Source organism: Natator depressus, chromosome 6 (assembly GCF_965152275.1).
Source record: "Natator depressus isolate rNatDep1 chromosome 6, rNatDep2.hap1, whole genome shotgun sequence".
Taxonomy (NCBI): Eukaryota; Metazoa; Chordata; order Testudines; family Cheloniidae; genus Natator; species Natator depressus.
Window position 1 is genome coordinate 124,010,102 of NC_134239.1, and position 19,701 is coordinate 124,029,802.

Consider the following 19,701-nt stretch of genomic DNA (forward strand, 5'->3'; position numbering starts at 1 on the left):
GGCCTTGGCCGGAGCCTGGGGTGGGCCCTTGGCCGGAGGGGGCGGGGCCTCACTTAGTCAGAACTCGGGGGCGGGGCCTCTCTCGGCACGAAGAGGTCGGGGGCGGGGCCTTGGCCGGAGCCCGGGGGCGGGTCCAGCGAGCCCCGGTTCCGCGCCGCGCCCTCTGCTGGGTCGGTCCAGCCCCTTGCGCTTCGCCGGTGCGCGGGGCTCAGGCGGCCACCGGCAGGCCCCGGGAAGAGGCTGGGCTGGGCGCTCCCTGGTTGTGCCCAGCGCCCGGGGATGGGGGAGAAGCGCTTACGCCAGGCCCAGGAGGACCAGGCTTGGCTTGGGCTCTCCTCCCGCCCCTGGGCGCTGCAGCCTCCTGGTACACCGGGACCGGGCTCTGTCGCTCCACCCTGCAAGGACCAGCTCCGGTCCAGCCTTGCTTGCTGAGAGCTAGGGGTGCTGCACAGATGCCGCTGATCCTCCTTCCGCCCCGACACCCGCCCCCAGGTAACCTACACTCCGCTCTCGGGCCAGCTTTCACCTCCCCTCCTGTCCTGCAGCTCTCTGCTTCTCCAGGCCGCAGGAGCGGCTCAGCTGCTCTAACCTGCCACTTGCTGCGGTGACTTTCTCTCTTGATCTCCCTCCTGCCCCCTCTCGTCCCCTCCCTCATCCCACGCTCTCCCAATACAAATGTGCTTAGGTTCTCCCAGCTTAAAGAGCCCACTTGCCTCTCCAAGTCCTGTCCCTCCTGCCTTTCCTCTCTAACCTCATTGAACAAACTGTCTAGATGGCTGACTGGCTGGACTTTCTCCACTCCAAGCCGGCTTCCACCCCTGGCAGTCTATTGAAACTTTAATGACTTCTTTCCCCGGCTAAAGCTCAGAGCCAGCCCTCTATCATTATTTATGTTGCAGTAGCACCTAGGAGCCCTAGTCATGGGCCATAACACCATGGGGCCAGGCGCTGTAGAAGTGGAACAAAAAGTTAGATTGTAAACTTTTTGGAGCAGGGACTAAGTATAAGACAAAAGATGGATACAGGCAGGTGGGGGCGATTCAAGGCAGTATCTGCCACCATCCTTATCCTCCTTGACCTGCCAGCTGCCTTCAATGCTCTTGACCAGTGGTTCTCAACCTGTGCCACATTGGGGGTCAGGGTCTGGAGTCAGGGCTGCCACCTGGCCCCACACAGCAGGGTATGGGTCAGGGCTGTTGCACAGCTGGATGTAGGGTTAAGGCTGCCACACGGCTGGGTCTAGGCTGATGGCCAGCCCCGCACAACAGGATTTGGGGTCAGGGCTCCCCATGCTGGGGTCTGGGCTGCCTCATTGTCCCACACAGCACGGTCCAGGGTCAGGGCTGCCCTGGCACTTGGCCCCACTCTGTGGAGCTGTCTCTGGCCAGGGGGTGCTAGGCATAAGGGTCTGCAGGGGTTGGGCACTATGGTTCTCAACCTGCGGCCTAGGTAACACATTAAGGACTGGGTATGCGATCCACAATGATAAATAGGTTGAGAACTACTGCACTTGACTATGCTCTTCTAGATATCTCATCCTACCTTGGCTTCAGTGACTGCTCTCACTCTGATCACTCCTTCAACAGATCTTCCTCATCCCCCTCCAACTTTCTGATGGTTCCCCAGGACTCCTGTCTCTTCTTCCTCTACACCGTGTCTCTGGATAATCTCACTTCAACTATCATATCTGGGGAGACAACTCACAGATTATCCACACCTCTACTCCAACCTGTCTCCTTCTGCCCACACTAAAATCTGACCTCTCTGATCTCTAGCCATCATCTTCAACTCAACATGCCAAAAACAGAATTCCTAACATTCCACTGCCAGCCTACCTCAATCACCGTGGAGAATACCATCATCCTATCCCTCAGGCCTGTAAACTGGATGTCATCTTTGACTTGGTCCTCTCATCCAGGCTGTCTCTAAATCTCACCAATTCCTTCCGCATAGTGTGTCTAAGACACAGCCTTACCTATCCATCCACACAGCTAAAACTCACATCCAGGCTCCCAATATCTCAATTACTGTCCTCTGACCTTGATAAATGCAATCTTGCCTCACAAATCTGTTCAAAATGTTGCTGAAAAGACCTAGCTGATTGCTTTTTACCATTACCCCTCTCTGGGTACTACCACTGGCTCTCCTTTCTCCAATGTATCATTCATACACCTACTTGTCTTCACTTTCACAGCCTATCACTACCTACCTGTCATTTCATATGCTATAAAGATATCAACTCCTGCTCTGATCAGCCAATGATACCAGCCTGAATAACCCATTTGTTAAATTTTCCCCTTTGTACTTTCCCCAATGCTGCCTCATCTGAGAGAGGAGCTCCCTATAAATATCCACAAACCTATCTCATTGTCCTCCTTCAAACTTCTACTAATATGCCTACAAATAAATAAATAGGCAAATGGTGGGCTGTGATCCCTGCCTATCATACTGACCAACATGGGCTCAATGTTTTCTTGTTCATCCCAGTTGTCTGTGTCCACCTGTTTTCTCATCTTTTACTTAGATTGCAAGCTCTTTGGGGCAGGAATTGTTTCTTTGTTCACTGCATGTACAGCACCTAGCCCAGAAGCGTCCTGGTCCATGACTAGACTTCTTGGGGTATGTCTACATTGCAACTAACTTGACTCAGGCTGGTGGGGCTCAGACTGCAGGGCTGTAAAACTGCCATGTAGGCATTTGGGAACGAGTGGGGAGGGTCCCAGAGCCTGGGCTCCAGCCCCAGCCCCAGCATCTACATAGCAGTTTTACAGCCCTGCAGTCTGACCCCACAAGCCAAAGTCAGCTGACACAGGCCAGCTGAGAGTGTTTAGTTGCAGCAAAGACATACCCTTTGGCACTACCCCTCAAAAGGAAATAACTACAGCAGAACCCATTTATCCAATCTAATTGGGACCAGGGCCAGATCAGAATCAAAAATCCAGATAAACTGGAGAATGGGAACGTGCGATGCTGCAGCACCCTCTAGCAGCCACAGGAGAGATCACCCATTCTGGCTCTGGAGTCCTGGTTGTTTGATTAGTGTGGAGAGCCAGAATATGGAGGGTCAGATAAATGGTGTTTTACTGTATTCTGCTCTTGCCACCTCATTTGAACACATCTTGCCTATTTGCTTTCCTTCACAGCCAGGAACCAAATATGTCTACTGACCTCACTGCTGAAGAGCGGTTTGCTCTCAGTGAAGTGACCAAAACAACTTAGATATTAGCAAAACAGCAGTTAAACATTCAGTTGTATGCACCACAGATATATGGATCTTTGTAACATGCTATGTTTTAGCTTGAGCTTAATAAGATGGTTTTAGTTAGATTGTATGATATAGGAATCGGTTTCTCTACCTATTGTATTCATCCTTTCCAAACTCATCTATCAAATTTGTATATATTATAAGATGGCTGTAGAGCTATTCAATTTTTATTAAACTTTTGTCTCATTGGTTCTGAATACATTTAGACTTTCTGTAACAGCAGCATTTAACCATGCATGTGGACATCTAGCCCTATTTGGAGTGGTTTCATGATGGAAATAAACTGACACCGATTTTATACCACTGACACTATAGACAAGATAACGTTATACAAGCCTGTTTTACTATTACATTGAGATAAACATGCATGCTCTTTCATATGTAATGATCATCATTAGCTTGTTTTATCCACTTATCAAAATACTGTTGCCTGTGCATTGTAGTCGTTTCAGTTCTGTATTCTAAACTAGTTTATTAAAAGCTCTTTCGTGGTTTTAACAAGGATAGTACTACAGTTCATTCTGTACTAGCACATAAGGCAAACTGAAATGGCATGGCTTTAGAAAATTTGTAGAACTAATCTAACAGTTGTTTCTGAGTTGGGTAGGCACAGAATAATCCAGTTAGGGTAGTCAGAAGTGGCCAAAAAATGGAGTCTTAATACATACAGAAGCATCACTCTTGGGATGTTTGTAAAATTTACCTAAAAGTTGAAGTAAAATACGAGCACTATGGAAAACATTTCCCTACACACATCAAAAGTGGAATGAAAAAATCCACACTGATGCAACGTGCTGGACTGTGTGAACAAAGCACTCCTTGGCTTCTGAGCTAAAGCCATTTTATCATGCTTGAATGATTACTCAAATTAGCAGCTGCAATAATCAGTTCCCAGTATATGTGGAGGTATTAGGCAGTAGGCCAAATTCTGGCCCATTACACCTGTACAATCCACAGCAGAATAATACTTAGCCCTCTGTGTATTCCATACATCTCCCTGCCCCTCCCAGAACAGTGTAGTTTAGATGCTACACTTTTACTAGTTTATGGAGGATAGTCTCAGTTGCTATATGACAGCTAGGAAGGTGGAGTGGGGAGTGAGATGTATTTAAAAGAGTGACTAAGATCACCTAGTGGGAGGAGAGCTGTTTTTACAAACCAAAATAAATTAAGCCTCACCTGCTTGACAGTTTCAGTCATTCTAGAGAGAGTCCCTGATACGGTTATTCTTTAAACACTAAGTTAAGTGGTTTTTATAAAATCAAAATGCCATTTGGCTGCGTAGGTTACCTACAAACATTTACGAGTGTGGCACTTTCAGAGAAGTATATATGACCCTTTTTGAAAAGAATTGTGCTAACCGAAATCAGGCTATAACAAATATTGTTTAGTTAATGCATTTTGAGCAATGATCATTTAAGTTATAGTTCCAATTGAATCCCTTCCCCAGGTTTCAACAGTGGAATCTTGAAACAAAAATAGTACCCTATCCTCTTCCACATGGACAGGCAACATGAAATTGTTTCACACTATTAAGAGCTCATTAGATTACATTTCCTAATGTGTGTTTCAGGTACATTGTATCTGACACCAGTTTTACCAGTAGAGAATTTTGTATAGATTGTTTATCAAAATACATGCCTAAATCGAACATGATCATTAATATCAGAGATTAGTAGCATTTTAAGTACCTAAAGAACTATAATGAATGCTCTTATCTAAAGAGGTAGAGAGGAGGTACATACGAAAGACTTAAACAGGTTTTATTCAACTGTTTAAAGGAAAATGATATAAAATGCCAGGAAATGCACTGACTGTCTTAAAATTTGCTAAATTCAACCATTTGGGTATGTTTATAAATTCACACAGTAATTGTTATGAGAACACACCTCACTCCTTAACTTGGGCTGCAATGAATGCCACATTTTCAGAACTGTACAGAACACACTTCTGTAGCTGACTTGTAACTAGCATCAATTACTTGCTTATGGTGTTATACATACACTTGTAATAAGATCATAGCCAAGAGGTACATTATTTCTGTTCTTCTATACATTAATCCAATATCTCCTGTGCAGTCGATCATTAACTATGTGGTTAATTTAAACAGGTTTGTAGTCCAGCTTAGACTCCAGCTTCTTAGAATCAGCTACTTTTCTAACAGCTTTCATGAAGTCTTCCTGAACTACGAAGTCATGATCAGCGCGAATTGCAAACATACCTGTGAAGAACAATTTGAGAAACTGCTAGATATTTCCAGAATTAGTGATACTAGCAGCAATAATATAGATCTGAGACATTCCATTAAGTCTATCACTTTGTAATTAAAACATTGAAAGGATCAAAGTTAAAAGTTACATACTCCATATGGTGACAGCTTTTAGAGTGGTAGCGGTGTTAGTCTATATCAGCAAAAGCAACGAGGAGTCCTTGGGGCACCTTAGCTACAAGGGCATAAGCTTTCATGGGCTAAAACCCACTTCATTGGGTTTTAGCCCACGAAAGCTTATTCCCAAATAAATTTATTAGTCTCTAAGGTGCCACAAGGACTCCTTGTTGTTTATACTCCATAGGGAGATTCAGTGAGTAACTTTAATCAATTTTCTATTCTTTTCATGCACCACAGACATGTTTGGAAGCAGAGTAATTATTCTGGAATAAAGTCACCTTTATTCAGGCAAGGAGCATCCACACAGGGCTGTTGTATCAGCTTAGCTATAGAGGTATAATTATTCCATTACAGCTATACCAGTTACCTTCCCAGTGTAGACAAGCCCTGACAATATTTTCTCAAGTAGAGTAAGGCAGGAATATATAAGAGAAAGAAATCCCAAAGACTCATTTTCTGTACTACTTATATAATGGTATAAGCCATAAAGAAATATTTTTAAAAAGCAAATTTTTGTCCAAGTTGGGTAGACATGTTTCACCCAGTTTCAGGGAATTTCATTTTACTATTTCTCCCCACACTTATGGTGTACGGGCATATATACAGATCCTTTCCAGTGTGCATTTGACCACAATGCCAGTGTTTCAAGAGATTCATTTTTATAGCGCTTTGAAACTTACCAGTGAAACTCACTATTATGTTAACCTAAGTTTCCAGCCACTGATGTAAAAAACGTAAATGCTAGCTGACCCTCAAGAATGGGTACCTCATTCTAGGGTATTTAAAACAATGAAATGTTTATGAACCTCATGTTCATCTGTTATACTAAGAACAGATCAGAGAAACCAGTAGTGAGTATTTAATGTTTATAGCAAGATTCAGCACATCAAAATTAAGAACTGAGCAAACGAATACAAGTGAGTGAGGAGCCTCTTACCTGCTTCAGTACAGACATTTCTCAAATCCGCTCCATTAAAGCCATCTGAAAGCTTCACAATTGCTTCATAATCTAGTAACAAAACAAGAATGCCAATTAACTAGAAGTACAAAATAGTTTGTACCATTGCAGTGCAGCATCAGCTATAAAAAAAACCCTGAATATTCTACTTTCATTCTCAGTGCAAGTGAAAACGTTAGCTGCCTTGATGATTGTATTTACCAGGTGTTATTCCCCCATTTAATATATAAATCTAGATAAAATAAACCCAGATTATATTTAAAAATTACTAATTTGAAAATACATACACCAGAATTAAATAAAAAAAGATGTTAAATCAATGTTATAGTTGAGATTTAGATGCATCTGAATAAAAACAATTTCAACATTTATTATTCCCACAATAACCATAACTTGGCCCCCTAGCACAATGGGCTTTAAAAAAAAAAAGTGTTAAAAGCACTATCATTACACATCCACAAAGTGTGTAGCTGGGTTACAGTTTCTAGGGTATAAGTTCACAAGTTCTGTGCATTTCAGATTTCCAGCAAATTTTTGACCACATATTTAATTTTGAGTTGGGGGTACAAAATACTGTGTGTCTGAATTAGCAAATCCATTTTTTCCATAACTTTTAAATTCAAATATCTTAAACCACAAATCTGATTTTTGAAAAGTTTTTGGTAAAATAGTTTCCCTTTTCATTATGGCCACCACAAGACACTAGCTGAAAGGTTATTTTTATTTTATATGTTAAGAATCTGAAAACTTAGAACTAATATGGCCACCTGAGCCGTAGCTATCATTACTGTAATTAAGTGGCATTCTAGTGTAACAAATCTACAGACATTTGTAAGATCACAAAAATGGAAACAGTTTGCAGATTACTTATCTTCAAGCCAAGGCTTACTTACAGCCAAGGCTTGAGAAGTCTGACACCTACTGACCAGACACTGAAACAAAAAACAGGTGTCCCTCACAGTGGGTCCAAGAACTAGACAGAACTGCTAAAGATCTTAGTACTGCTCAGGCTCCTATCTGGTTTCTTGAAAAGGGTATGCTGGGGTTCCTTTCAGGGTGCTATCTGGATTCAACTTCACAGTTCTCTTTTGTATCAGTTTTAGGTAGTAGGTGTCAAACTGAGCTCCTCTCTTCTTCCTGTGAGGGGGGAGACTCTTCCTCTTCCCATCTCACATCTCTTGGAAACAACAGGCAGGGAAAACGCCCTCCATCAGCAGTGAAGAGGTGTGCTATTCTCAGTCTCTCTTCTTTCCTGTTTTCATTTCCTCTTCTCTACCCTACCCCCAAGTTCCTGATAACTTCACAGTGTCTCAGCTGCTTCTCACAGATTTCCTCAAGGCAATCTCAGGGGGAAGCCAACAAGATTCTGGTTGGCCAGCAGTAACATAACTGACCAGAATCTTGTCAGTTTCAGTGTACAGCTGCCTCTCCCACCAATGTCCCAGATGAAATTTGCCCTACTCCTTAATGGCAAGTGCATTCTTTTCCAAACCACAGTTACAGCACAACCTAACAGCAATATTACTGCAATTAAAAAGAAGATTTCCATGTAAAACCAACTTTTCAGTTGCTCATAACTTTCAAAGTTTTCCTTTTGGACAGAAGTACCCTTGTTTGTTCTCAGACCCATATATGGTTCTAAGATTTAATTTTTTTTGACAAATGGGAATGTTTGCTTACAGCAAGGTGTTCCATTATACAATGGAAAGAGTCCAACCTGATGTAAGTCAGACAGTTTCTCTGATTTGTAGCCAAATTTAGGAGGGTTACTATATCCCTAACCCTCAGATTTTTACAAAGTGGGGTTCAGCAATGGTTCAATATGGATCTATTTAAAAAATACTGAGAAACATTTTTGGGAAGGTGGGTGTTAACGGTAACCAGTAACCAATTCACCTTCCCCTCACTTTTACACTTGGGAGAAATATTTAAGCAGCTCACGTACTTACCTATTTCACCATGTTTAGTGATAGGACCTGCATGAATCTTCAATATATCTAATCTGGCTTGTTCATTTGGTAAATCAATATCTAAAAAGAGAGGGTTGGTTTTTTAATTAAAATGGGTGAACAAGGGTAATGTACAGAATTATACACACGCTTAAGAATGAAGATGTCAACTCACGGATTTTTCTATCCAGTCTTCCAGGACGCAGCAATGCAGGATCTAAAGTGTCTGGTCTATTTGTAGCCATGATCATTTTAACTCTGTGCAGAGTGTCAAATCCATCCATTTGATTCAATAACTTAGAGGAAATGGATATTTTTTTTTAAAACAAGGAATTTTTTTTTTAACTTAACGTGTTCATAAATCTAATAGCTCACACCATCTTCCTCACAATTCATTTTCACTAGTGATCATTACAGAAAAAGGATTGGTGGAAACAATAGTCCTAAAGCAATGCTACCCGATTCTTAACTGTAATGATCCAAGAATACCACAGCTCCCCATATATTCCATACAGGAAAGTTTAAAAAAAAAAAAAAGACAAAAAAAGTCAGAACAAAACAGCTCAAAGATGGAAGATTGCAACATTCTAGTCACCTTGCATTCTCTCTTTTTCCCTCCAAATACTAAAAACCAGCGATTGGCAGTTATACTTTCAATATATTGCACTAAGGATGATTCACACAAACTGTGTTTGCAGAACAGCCCCTAGAACATTCAATCACCCCTGAAGACATTTCATTAGATATATCCAGTTCTGCTATGGAAAACTCAAACCTCTATCCTTTGTGATTATTTTATACTACAAGTGAGGTAGATATATTTGCTTAATATGCATTCTTTTTAGGCTGGGAAAACTGATAAACCAGACCAGTGGGATCACACACACCAATCAGACCTAGAATTCTTACAGAGAATTGTGTTGCTGATTGAGGGTTTTTTTAAAAAATTCTCTTTAACATGATTGGTTGTTCCGTTTCCAATTACCTTAGTTCACCATTGTATTTAATATCCCAAATTGATGACAATGTGTTTTTAACTTTAGATGTTAGATATCTTTTGAACAGAAAGCCTCTAACCTGCAGAAAGAGTTGATGCCCTCCAACATCTAAACAAGGTGCGTTAAGTGTTGGTGTAGTCAGTTCTTGTGGACGAAGCGCAGAAGCCTGAGCTCAAGTCTTGGCAGATAAAGGCTCTCAAATCACTTTTGAAGTTAATTACATACAAATACGTGGCCTATGCATTTTGGATCTCAAACAGTTTTAAGTGCTTTTTTTTTTTTTAAGTGAAGTATCTCAGTTCACTTTTAACACAACACTAGTGCAGCAACAGTTCTAACAATCTGAATATATGGACTTGCACATCTATTTTTCGCTTTACTATAAAAGATTACATATTAGCCATTTACCTCCATTAGGGTTCTCTGAATTTCTCTATCAGCTGAAGTTCCCTCAGAGAAACGACGGCCACCTATAATATATATTAAATTTGAAAGTTACCTGTACGTTTTTTTTAAGGATCAAAATGGTTTCTGAGCTAAATAAATGTTAAAGTACTAAAAATCAAATTACGTATTAGGTAAAGTTAAATGCATGTTTAGGAGTGTATCTTGATCCAGGCCAAATGCAACATCTGATTTTAAGTTCGCTGTAATGGGCTCCAGAAGCAAGTTGAAAGGAGAGGTATCCTCTACCCTGTTCATTCCGCACAAAAAGGTTCCCTGACAATCAACTTTGTATTAATTCTTTTTAAGAAAAGAGAGACTATTACTTCAGAGCTGGCTTAAATAATCACAAGAGACTTTAGCCATCGTACAGTCCATTAGCCTTACCAATAGCATCTATTTCATCCATGAAAATGATACATGGCTGATGATCTCTGGCATAGTTGAACATTTCTCTGATCAACCGAGCGCTTTCACCAATGTACTTGTCTACAATAGAACTAGACACGACCTGTTGAAAATGAACGGGTAACATGAGCAAACAGACTGAAGTACAACCAGAGGGACTGTCACTATTTGAAAAGAATGCTGTTATTTTACCTTTAAGAAATTGCAGTCCAGTTGGCTTGCAACAGCTCTGGCTAGTAGTGTTTTCCCAGTACCTGGACAGACAGAGACTGAAGTTGTTCAACTTGTAGACCAATCGCTAAAGTTACAGACTGAAATATATTTCAAGGGTACAGAAGTATAACAGAATACAGCAACAGGTTTCCAAGGGGGCAGCTCAGCACTAATTATATTGTAAGGCAGAGGCCCCCAAACTGTGGGACGGAGGAACGTTTGGGGGTGTGCAGCTGGAGCCCAGGCCAGCCCCCCAGGGAGGGAGCGCCACCCAGCTCTGTCCCTGTTCCCCAGCTGCTGGCCCCACCCCCAGCTGTGGCCGCCTTGTCCCTGTCCGCATCCCCCACTCTCAGAGCTGCATCCCCGCTCCCGGCCCCAGGGGGGGCACGGACGTGGTAAGGGGGGGATGCAAGGTAAAAAGTTTTGAGACCACTGTTGTAAGGAGAACTGAAATTCAGATGCCTAGATGATAGGTTTGTGGACACGAAGTCTCATTCTGCCTTAATTATGGACAGAACTCAAAACTGGAAATGAAAGGCATCTACAGACGTGTACTCACCTGGTGGGCCATACAGCAAGCAGCCTTTTGGAGGTATAATTCCCACACGCTGAAATAATTCTGGATTTGTAAGTGGTAACTCTATTACCTGAGAAAAGAGGCAGGTAAGTAGTGTTTTGTTTTAAAGAGATCCTTGACTATATTACTCTATGCTTAGAGGCTATGGTATATACATTTATGGTACAATATATAGGTATGGATTTCCCCATAACTTCTTCATTCTTTTCACTACTAATCCCAGCAAGCACAATCTCTTTATACAGGATCAGAAAGAGTTAGCTATAGAAATGCTGTCAGGGAAATTTTCTTCACTTGTTTTAGGGATTAAATCTGAGGATCTGCACAACTCTGCTCTTATTCCAATCTCTCCAACATCTCGTCTAAACCTTCTTGTAACTTGCTCCTTTGGACAAAGTTCCGCCCCCAGTCATACACATGAATATCCAGAGTAACCCATTTCAATAGTTACTCCAGTGCAAAGACTAGAATTTGGCCCTTTGTCGTTCTCTTCCACTGTGCTTTGCACTTTTACTTCATGACACCCCCTCAACTTGGAAGCATCCTTCAAACCCATCTATTTTAGTATAGCCTCCCAATGTTAATCTCATTTGCATCTCCACACCCTCTTGTACCCGAATTGTTGACGTGCACATTATATTCCTCCGAGCCAGATTACCTGCAATCTGGTATAGGCCCCTGTTCTTTCAGAGCCTATGTTGCGCACTATGTACATTTATGGAGATCAAAAAGTATTTTTAAATATAGTGTCCCTAAAAGCTCTCCTTCCTACATGAAGTTAATAAGGTGCAAATAATGCTATTCTTTAATACCCGGTCTCGTGATTGTTTAAGATAAAAAAACATGATATAACATGGTTATCTACGTGCTTATGACACAGAAAGGAAAACCCTCCCCTATCAGTATAAAACCCTTTCCTGAACATCTTTAAATAGCATGAGTTAGACTTTTTAGACCTTTCAATCCACCAGGCACAACATGAAGTACAATTTGTCCTCAGAGTAGATACAGAAATACATACTGAATAGAGGTAATTAAATATTCAGTACCTCTCTTAGCTCCCTGATTTGTTCCGATAACCCTCCAATCTCAGAATAAGAAACATTCCCAGGATCTTCATGAGACATATTGTAAACTAATGGATCCACTTCCCTTGGCAAGTATCTGTAGCATTTGAGTATTAATAAAACAGATGTTATCTTTTCATTCTGCACACACTGTATACTCAGTCATAAAATAAATCTTAGTGCTGGCTGGCAAATGCTTGTTTCCCCTGTGAAAAACTGACAAAAAATATTTCCCTCAAAATTTTGTAATAAACATTTTTTCATCTTTGCAGTAAAACTTTTCAAAGATGAAACATTTTTTGGGGAGGGAGGGATTCACCAAAATGCCCCCAACTGACAAAAAACAGACCTTTCCCACAGAAGTTTATTTTGATTAAAAAGTAATTTGAAACAAAAAACATTTTGATCCGCTCTAATAAAGCTGTAAGACCACCCTGAAAGTATTTGCCCATATAATGTATATATGTATTTAGAAGAATTTGTAAAGCACTACAAGATTTATTATTCATACCTAATATCTGCAACATATTTAGACCAACTCTATCCTTCACATAAAGGGAAAAAAAATTTTTTGGTGGCAAAAGCTTACCTCATAATAGTTAGTGTGGTCATGTCCAGAGCAACTCTTGTCCCAGGCTTCAGCTTACTTTTGTCAAGCTAGTTTCACAAGAGATTTTTCTATTAGAAATTGACTCAAAACAGCAAAGTGATGGAATTCTATATTTCTACAGTAATTGTTCTTGTTTGGTATGACAGAAAAAGTGTTTAGTCTCAACAAGGATTCAGATGGTGACCTTCCCCTTCTTCTTCAGACACAAGTGAAAAGAGCTGATCAAGGGGAATCTAGTGGTTTCCACTACCCCTGCAATTCGGGCAGGCAGTTTTGCTGACCACGTCTTCCTACAACAGGGGTGGGCAAACTTTTTGGGCCAAGGGCCACATCAGGGAATATATAATTGTATGGCAGGCCATGAATGCTCACAAAATTGGGGTTGGGGTGTGGGAGGGGGTGAGGGCTCTGGGGTGGGGCTGGGAATGAGGAGTTTGGGGTGTATGAGGGTGCTCTGGGCTGGGACCGAGGGGTTTGGAGGGTGGGAGGGGGATCATGGCTGGGGCAGGGGGAAGAGGCTCAGGGATGCAGGCTCTGAGCAGCGCTTACCTCAAGCGGCTCCCAGAAGCAGTGGGCATGTCCCTTCTCTGGCTCCTACACGGAGGCGCAGACAGGCAGTTCTGCACGCTGCCCCATCCACAGGCAACGCCTCTGCAGCTCCCATTAGAGCACAGAGGAGCTGGAGCAGGGCCATGCCGCAGCTTCTGGGAGCTATGTAGTGCGGCCCCTGACCCAGTGCCCTGGCCAAAGCGGGACTGAGCCGTGTGGTGCTGCCTGCGACCCAGCACCCTGGCTGGAGCGCCGAAGTGGCCCCCGAACCAGCGCCCCGGTCAGAGTGCCAGTGCGGGGCCGAGCCGCATGGTGCGGCCCCAACCCCATGCTCCAGTGGGAGCTTGTGGGCCATAATTTGCCCACCCCGTCCTTCACTCTGCTTCCTGTTGCTAGACCATTCCTGACCTATGATGGTACTTTACCTCTCACACAAGATCAACTTGCAACGTAATTACAAATTTTACAAAAAAGGACAAATTAAAGCATTATATCCTGCCTTAATCAGAACCCTGCCACTCCCCATACCAGGCAGACCCACTTGCACCAAGTGAATTAGCACTCATCTGCACCTGTACCTTACACAAGGAAATTATTTCCCTTAATATTTCATCGTTTTGGGAACAGTGATGGATAAATACATGTTGATTGTTTGGCATCATGCTTAGCCTCTGGGCATTTTACAAGAAGTTTTTTTTATTCAAGAGTTACAACTTTTATTATCCAGATAACAGCTAGCACATCAACCCCTCCATGCCCAAATATAAGGTATATTTATTGTCATAGGCCCTTAGAAAATGAATTGTTCATCCTGCTGTACTATTTACAAGAAGCGGGCCTGTGCTGTATAGAACTGTATAGGGAACGACAGTTAAAAACTATGCAGTTACTTTAGTGTTTTGATTTTTATTTTTTTTAAATTGCAGTGATCCAAACAGGCCATTCCCAGATGTATTTTTGTACAAATCTAGCCGCAGTGTTTGTCAAGATATATGAAAAACAATCACAAACACTTGTGTCTACCTACACAGATGATAATAAATGTAGGTGATTGTAGTTTTGAAGTTTTCCAGAACTGAGAAGCCAAAGCATATCTACGCAGCAAAATTTACAGAGTTATGGGACTATGTCTATTGCACTGTTAACACTCGTGACACTTATACCACAACCCTGAGTTTTGCCAGGTAGATGGGCCCTTAGAGAAATTCCACAAGGATGATAGGCAGACTCTTTGATCTATTCTTTACTCTCTGTAATTAGGTGTTTTCCAATAAGTGCTCCAATACCTCTTTGTTCCCCCAAACACCATTAGAAGCCCAGCACTCACATGCATCACATGACAAACAGCATGAGCATGTAGCAGAGATTAAAAAAAAAATTGGTAAAGCAGCATTTGAATGTCAAGGTCTAGGCAGTCTTTTTAAACAAGTCTGTAAGTTGTAAATCTGTCTAGGTAAAAAGAATTTACATCATCCAAATGGATACTTCAATTTACTTTACCATTTACAGATTTGTTAATGTTTTTATTAAACCATAGTCTACAAGACTGTTCAGCTTAAACTTTGTACATGACAAGTTGAAGAACCCAGAGAATATATCGGTATTGTAGAGCACTTGCAACTTTAATCAGTCTATCAAATAGTTTGTACTTAAAAAAAAAAGTTAATATCTATAATGAGGTTTGGTTTCTTTCCTTTCTAGTGGAGATCAACTCAGATACTAATATTAAAGTCACACTGTTTCCTTTACAGAAAAAGCGTCTTCCTTCTGGTTTAGATTTTTCTAAATATGGGAGAATATGTTCTGATGATATGTCAGAAGTCTCAATAATGGCTGCCTCCTTCCAAGAATATTAAAAACATTATATTAGACAGCATATTTTATATATTCAGAAGTTATTGGCAGACTTGATTAAAAAAGTCCAAAGTGTAATATTGTTTATACCTTCTTGAAAACCTGACTTTTCACCTCTACCAATTTTGTCATTCTCTATTTAGAAGATACATTTGAAACTAGAAATTTAAGGGTATTTCTCTTCACTTGCTGTTTTCTACATAAATAAAGTATGTACCAACATCACCAAGTAGGGGGGAGGGACAGCTCAGTAGTTTGAGCATTGGCCTGCTAAACCCAGGGTTGTGAGTTCAATCCTTGAGGGGGCCATTTAGGGATCTGGGGCAAAAATTGGGGATTGGCCCTGCTTTGAGAAGGGGGTTGGACTAGATGATCTCCTGAGGTCCCTTCCAACCCTGATATTCTATGTACAGTTGTGCTAACTAGGGATTAATTTGTGCTCCTTCTGCTGATTCTACAATTGCAGAACATTTTCAGTGAACAGGCCCTACATAAAAAATGGCTTAAAAGACATCTTGGAAAGTAGATTTAAAACAAAAAACCCAACATGGGATGGCTATTCCCTGCTAAACATAAGAAATGGACTACATTTTCAGTCCATGTGGCTAGGTAGTCGCAGCAACAGCACTGCTGTAAAAGAATCAACCCCCATGACGGAAGTAGCTCCCAGCATTGGTGCACTGTCTACACACTGCCACTTTACAGCGCTGAAACTTGCAGCGCTCGGGGGGGGGGGGGGGGGGGTCCACACCCCTGAGCGAGAAAGTTGCAGAGCTGTAAAGTGGCAGTGTAAACAAGGCCTTACTGTTTTCTTTCCAATACCAGCTGCCTAAAATGTTGTATCATTGGCTATGGCAACAGCACCATCCCTCATTCGTTTTCATTTTGATAGAAGTAGATGAGGTAGCAGGAAAAAGGTGGAGAATGACACTAGAGAAAGACAACCATTTCCTGCAATAACCCTCTGAAATCAGCATCTCACACTTTTATACAAAAATCCCAAGAGTAACTTGAAGTTTATTCCTGCTGGCAAGGCTGGTAGAGGGATTATTTTGTGTGAAATATACTGAGATCTCATGAACAATGAACCACCTTATAAAATCTAGGCAGACAGACACCAGACCCTTGGACAGAAAGCACAAAGGTTCTGCAAGGTCATTTAGAGAGAAACCTAGTCATGTCCTGTAGTAGAGTTGTAGCTGCTTTTTGATGGTCACAAAAAGTAGTCAGTGGGGTGGATTGTGAGGATATCAAGGGGAAAAACAGTTTCATGAAGTTAGGCCTAATGCACCAGACTATGAATTCAGTTTTCAACTAGGATGGAGATGGGAAAGTCACAAAGGAAACCAAAGGAAGGTTGTGCAGACCCTGTGGTCAACAATGGAGGTGAAACCTTTCCAAAACACTCCAAGTTCTAAGACCTTATCTGGAGTACTGTGGACAATTCTGCTCATCCACATTCAAGAAAGATGAATTCAAACTGGAACAAGTACAGAGAAGTCCTACTAGGAGGATAAGGGGATTGGAGAGTCTGTCTTACGGGAGGAGACTAAAAGAGCTTGGCTAGTAGAGCTTGGGACAAGGGACAAGGATTGCTCTTTCTAAACACAGCAAGTGGGTAAACACCAGGGAGAGAGAAGAGCTATTTAAGATAAAGGACAACTTTGGCAGAAGAACAAATGGGGATAAACTGGCCATGAGTAGATTTAATATAGAAATTAGAAGGTTTCTAAACATTTAAGGAATGAGGTTCTGGAATAGACTTAATAGCTTATACTTAAACTTTATAAGAAGGATCAAGCTGAAAAACTAAAAAAACCCAAAAAACACGTAACATCTTGGACTGTGGGCGCTTCGCTTTATTATTCCCAAGAATCCATTCCAGCATTCCTCGCATATCACTACCTATCACCAGGGTGCAGAGAGCACCATATCTATATGTTGTTAGCCAAGCGCAGCTTAAAAAGTGAAGTACGAACTTGCTAACTTTAAAAGTGAAACAAGAAAAATGACTATAATACTTAATATTAGACAAGCTATTTAAAAATATCCAAGCAAAGCAGAGTTACCTGACGACGACAGCCAACCACATATCTTGGTCCATTTGTAGCTTTCACAATGACTAGAGAGAGAAAATGACAGAGAAAATAAGATCATACTCTTTTTAACCCCCCTAATTGCTAGTGCGAAATAAGTAGCAATTATACAGTATTTTCAGAGTGATGTCTAATTAGTAATGCTCTATTTAATTCTTTTATGAAAAATCATAATTTAATTGGCTTATTTTAAAAACCAGAGGTTTCAAAAAAGTAAAAAAAATCACCTAGGGAACTTACATTTCTCTTCTGTTAACTGTTTAAGAACCTCACCAACAATCTATGAAAAAAATGGAAACAAGTATTAGCTACATCTATGCATAGAAGTGGAGAATGCCACTTTTATGCATCAGATGAAGTGAGCTGTAGCTCACGAAAGCTTATGCTCAAATAAATTGGTTAGTCTCTAAAGTGCCACAAGTCCTCCTTTTCTTTTTGCCAATACAGACTAACACAACTGCTACTCTGAAAGTTACATCTATGAAATTGTATTAGTATATAGAATAGTTAACATAAATTCACAGCTCCATCCCTGCTCCTTTTCCTGCTCCATAGGAGAAGCTTACTATTCTATTTCTTTCTCATTGCCCCATACACCAGGAACTGTTAAAAGTACACCTACTCTGTGTACTTACCACCTGTAAAGACCACCCCATGGCACACATTTGCTCTGATGGTATCATATCCCATTTTAATTTTAAATCAATTTTAAATCCATCTGTGGTAATAACTTGCTAAGCACAGCTCATCTACCCCACGGTGCCACACACAGTTGTGACATTACGTATATTGCATACCTGTCCAACACTTTGCAAAGCCTTGAGGTCATTTTCAGATTTTTCATACTGCTTGGTAAGCTCTTTCAGTTGTTCCCTTACTAAAAAAGAAAAGAAAGGGATTTGCTACGCCTTTAATCCACTAGAAACCAAGTGCAAGGGCTGGCCACTTTGCAGAGCAGATATAACCACATTTAACAGTTTCTGGGTAAAGTCAATACAGGAGAATCAGCAGTTAGCTATCCTTGCTAGTAGCAGTAACTATCCTAGAACAGATACCCAGCCATTAACTCTGGCTTGCAGACGAGGTGTCCTGGGTTAAGCCCGGCACAAAATCTAGGAGAATGCTAACGGGAAAAGCAAGGGTCTTTAATCGCTTGTCAATAGGCACATATCCCTGCCCCTGGGTGAACAGTGTTAGCTCCGCTGGGCCTACCCACTCCCTGCCTAATAACCAGTGGGGGGAGGGTGGGCTAGAACACTTGGACCCGGACATGTCCCCCCAGGATGGGGGGGGGGGATCAACCCTCCCCCGACTGGATCAGGGCCAGAGCCCCCAGCCCAGCCTCTGCGGACACCCAGGGGCAGCAACCCAGGAGCCCCCCCACCGGGTAAAGAGCTTCCCCCTTGGGAACCGCTCCCCCCTCCAGAGGGCCGGGCCGCTCCCCTCCCTTTCCCCTGGCCCGCTCCGCTTCCCTCCCACGGGGGGCCCGGGCCGCTCCCCGTCCCTCGCGTCCCCAGGCCGCTCGGCCCCCGGGCGGCGGCCCCGGCCCCCGACCCAGCGCTGTGGCCGGGCGGCGGCTCCCGGCTCCGCCCTCCCCCGGCCCGGCGGCGCGCGGCGCTCACACTCCTTGAGGCGCCCATCGATCTCCTTGTGCTCCAGCAGCTTCTTGCGGTAATCCTGCAGCGCCTTGTCTCTCGGGTCCGCCATGATGAGCAGGCGCCGCTCATAGGGAATGCCGGGAAGGGCCATGGCCGCCGGGGGCAGGGCCGCGCGCCGCCACCTCCCCCCGCCCCGCGCCCGCCCGCCCGCCGGCCGGGCGGGCAGCGCCCCCTGCCGCCGCGGAGGGCAACGGCGCCTCCAGCGCTGCGCCGCGAGGCCCGCCGCCAGCCGCGCGCACACCCCCCCCCCAGGGTCCTAGCGCCGCCCCTGCCAAGTCAGGAAAGGGAGGCAAAGCGCAGGGCTTCTGCCGGGAGGAGTGCAGGGCATGGGGGCGGGTGTGTGTGTTAGGGTGACCAGATGTCCCGATTTTATAGGGACAGTCCCGATATTTGGGGCTTTTTCTTATATAGGCTCCTATTACCCCCCAACCTCTGTCCTGATTTTTCACACTTGTTGTCTGGTCACGTGTGTGTGTGTGTGTGTGTGTGTTAGGGTGACCAGATGTCCTGATTTTATAGGGACAGTCCTGATATTTGGGGCTTTTTCTTATATAGGCTCCTATTATCCCCCCACCACCACCCTCTGTCCCGATTTTTCACACTTGGTATCTGGTCATGTGTGTGTGTGTGTGTGCAAAAAAGCATTACCTTGCAACATTGTAAAAA

At 42.8% G+C, this 19,701-nt stretch overlaps 1 protein-coding gene across 1 annotated transcript; it reads right to left on the minus strand.

Moving 5' to 3' along the window:
• Window positions 1-4,890: 4,890 nt before the first annotated feature.
• Window positions 4,891-19,155, minus strand: PSMC6 (proteasome 26S subunit, ATPase 6). The gene is made up of 14 exons (XM_074956509.1): window positions 19,000-19,155; window positions 18,175-18,254; window positions 17,618-17,657; window positions 17,351-17,403; window positions 12,858-12,925; window positions 12,251-12,365; window positions 11,184-11,271; window positions 10,604-10,665; window positions 10,391-10,514; window positions 9,968-10,029; window positions 8,737-8,857; window positions 8,562-8,642; window positions 6,592-6,663; window positions 4,891-5,486 (listed from the first exon to the last, which is right to left on the minus strand). Exons 1-14 carry the CDS (start codon window positions 19,124-19,126, stop codon window positions 5,368-5,370), a joined length of 1,212 nt encoding a protein of 403 aa, XP_074812610.1. The 5' UTR covers window positions 19,127-19,155; the 3' UTR covers window positions 4,891-5,367.
• Between the last annotated feature and the right edge of the window lie 546 nt (window positions 19,156-19,701).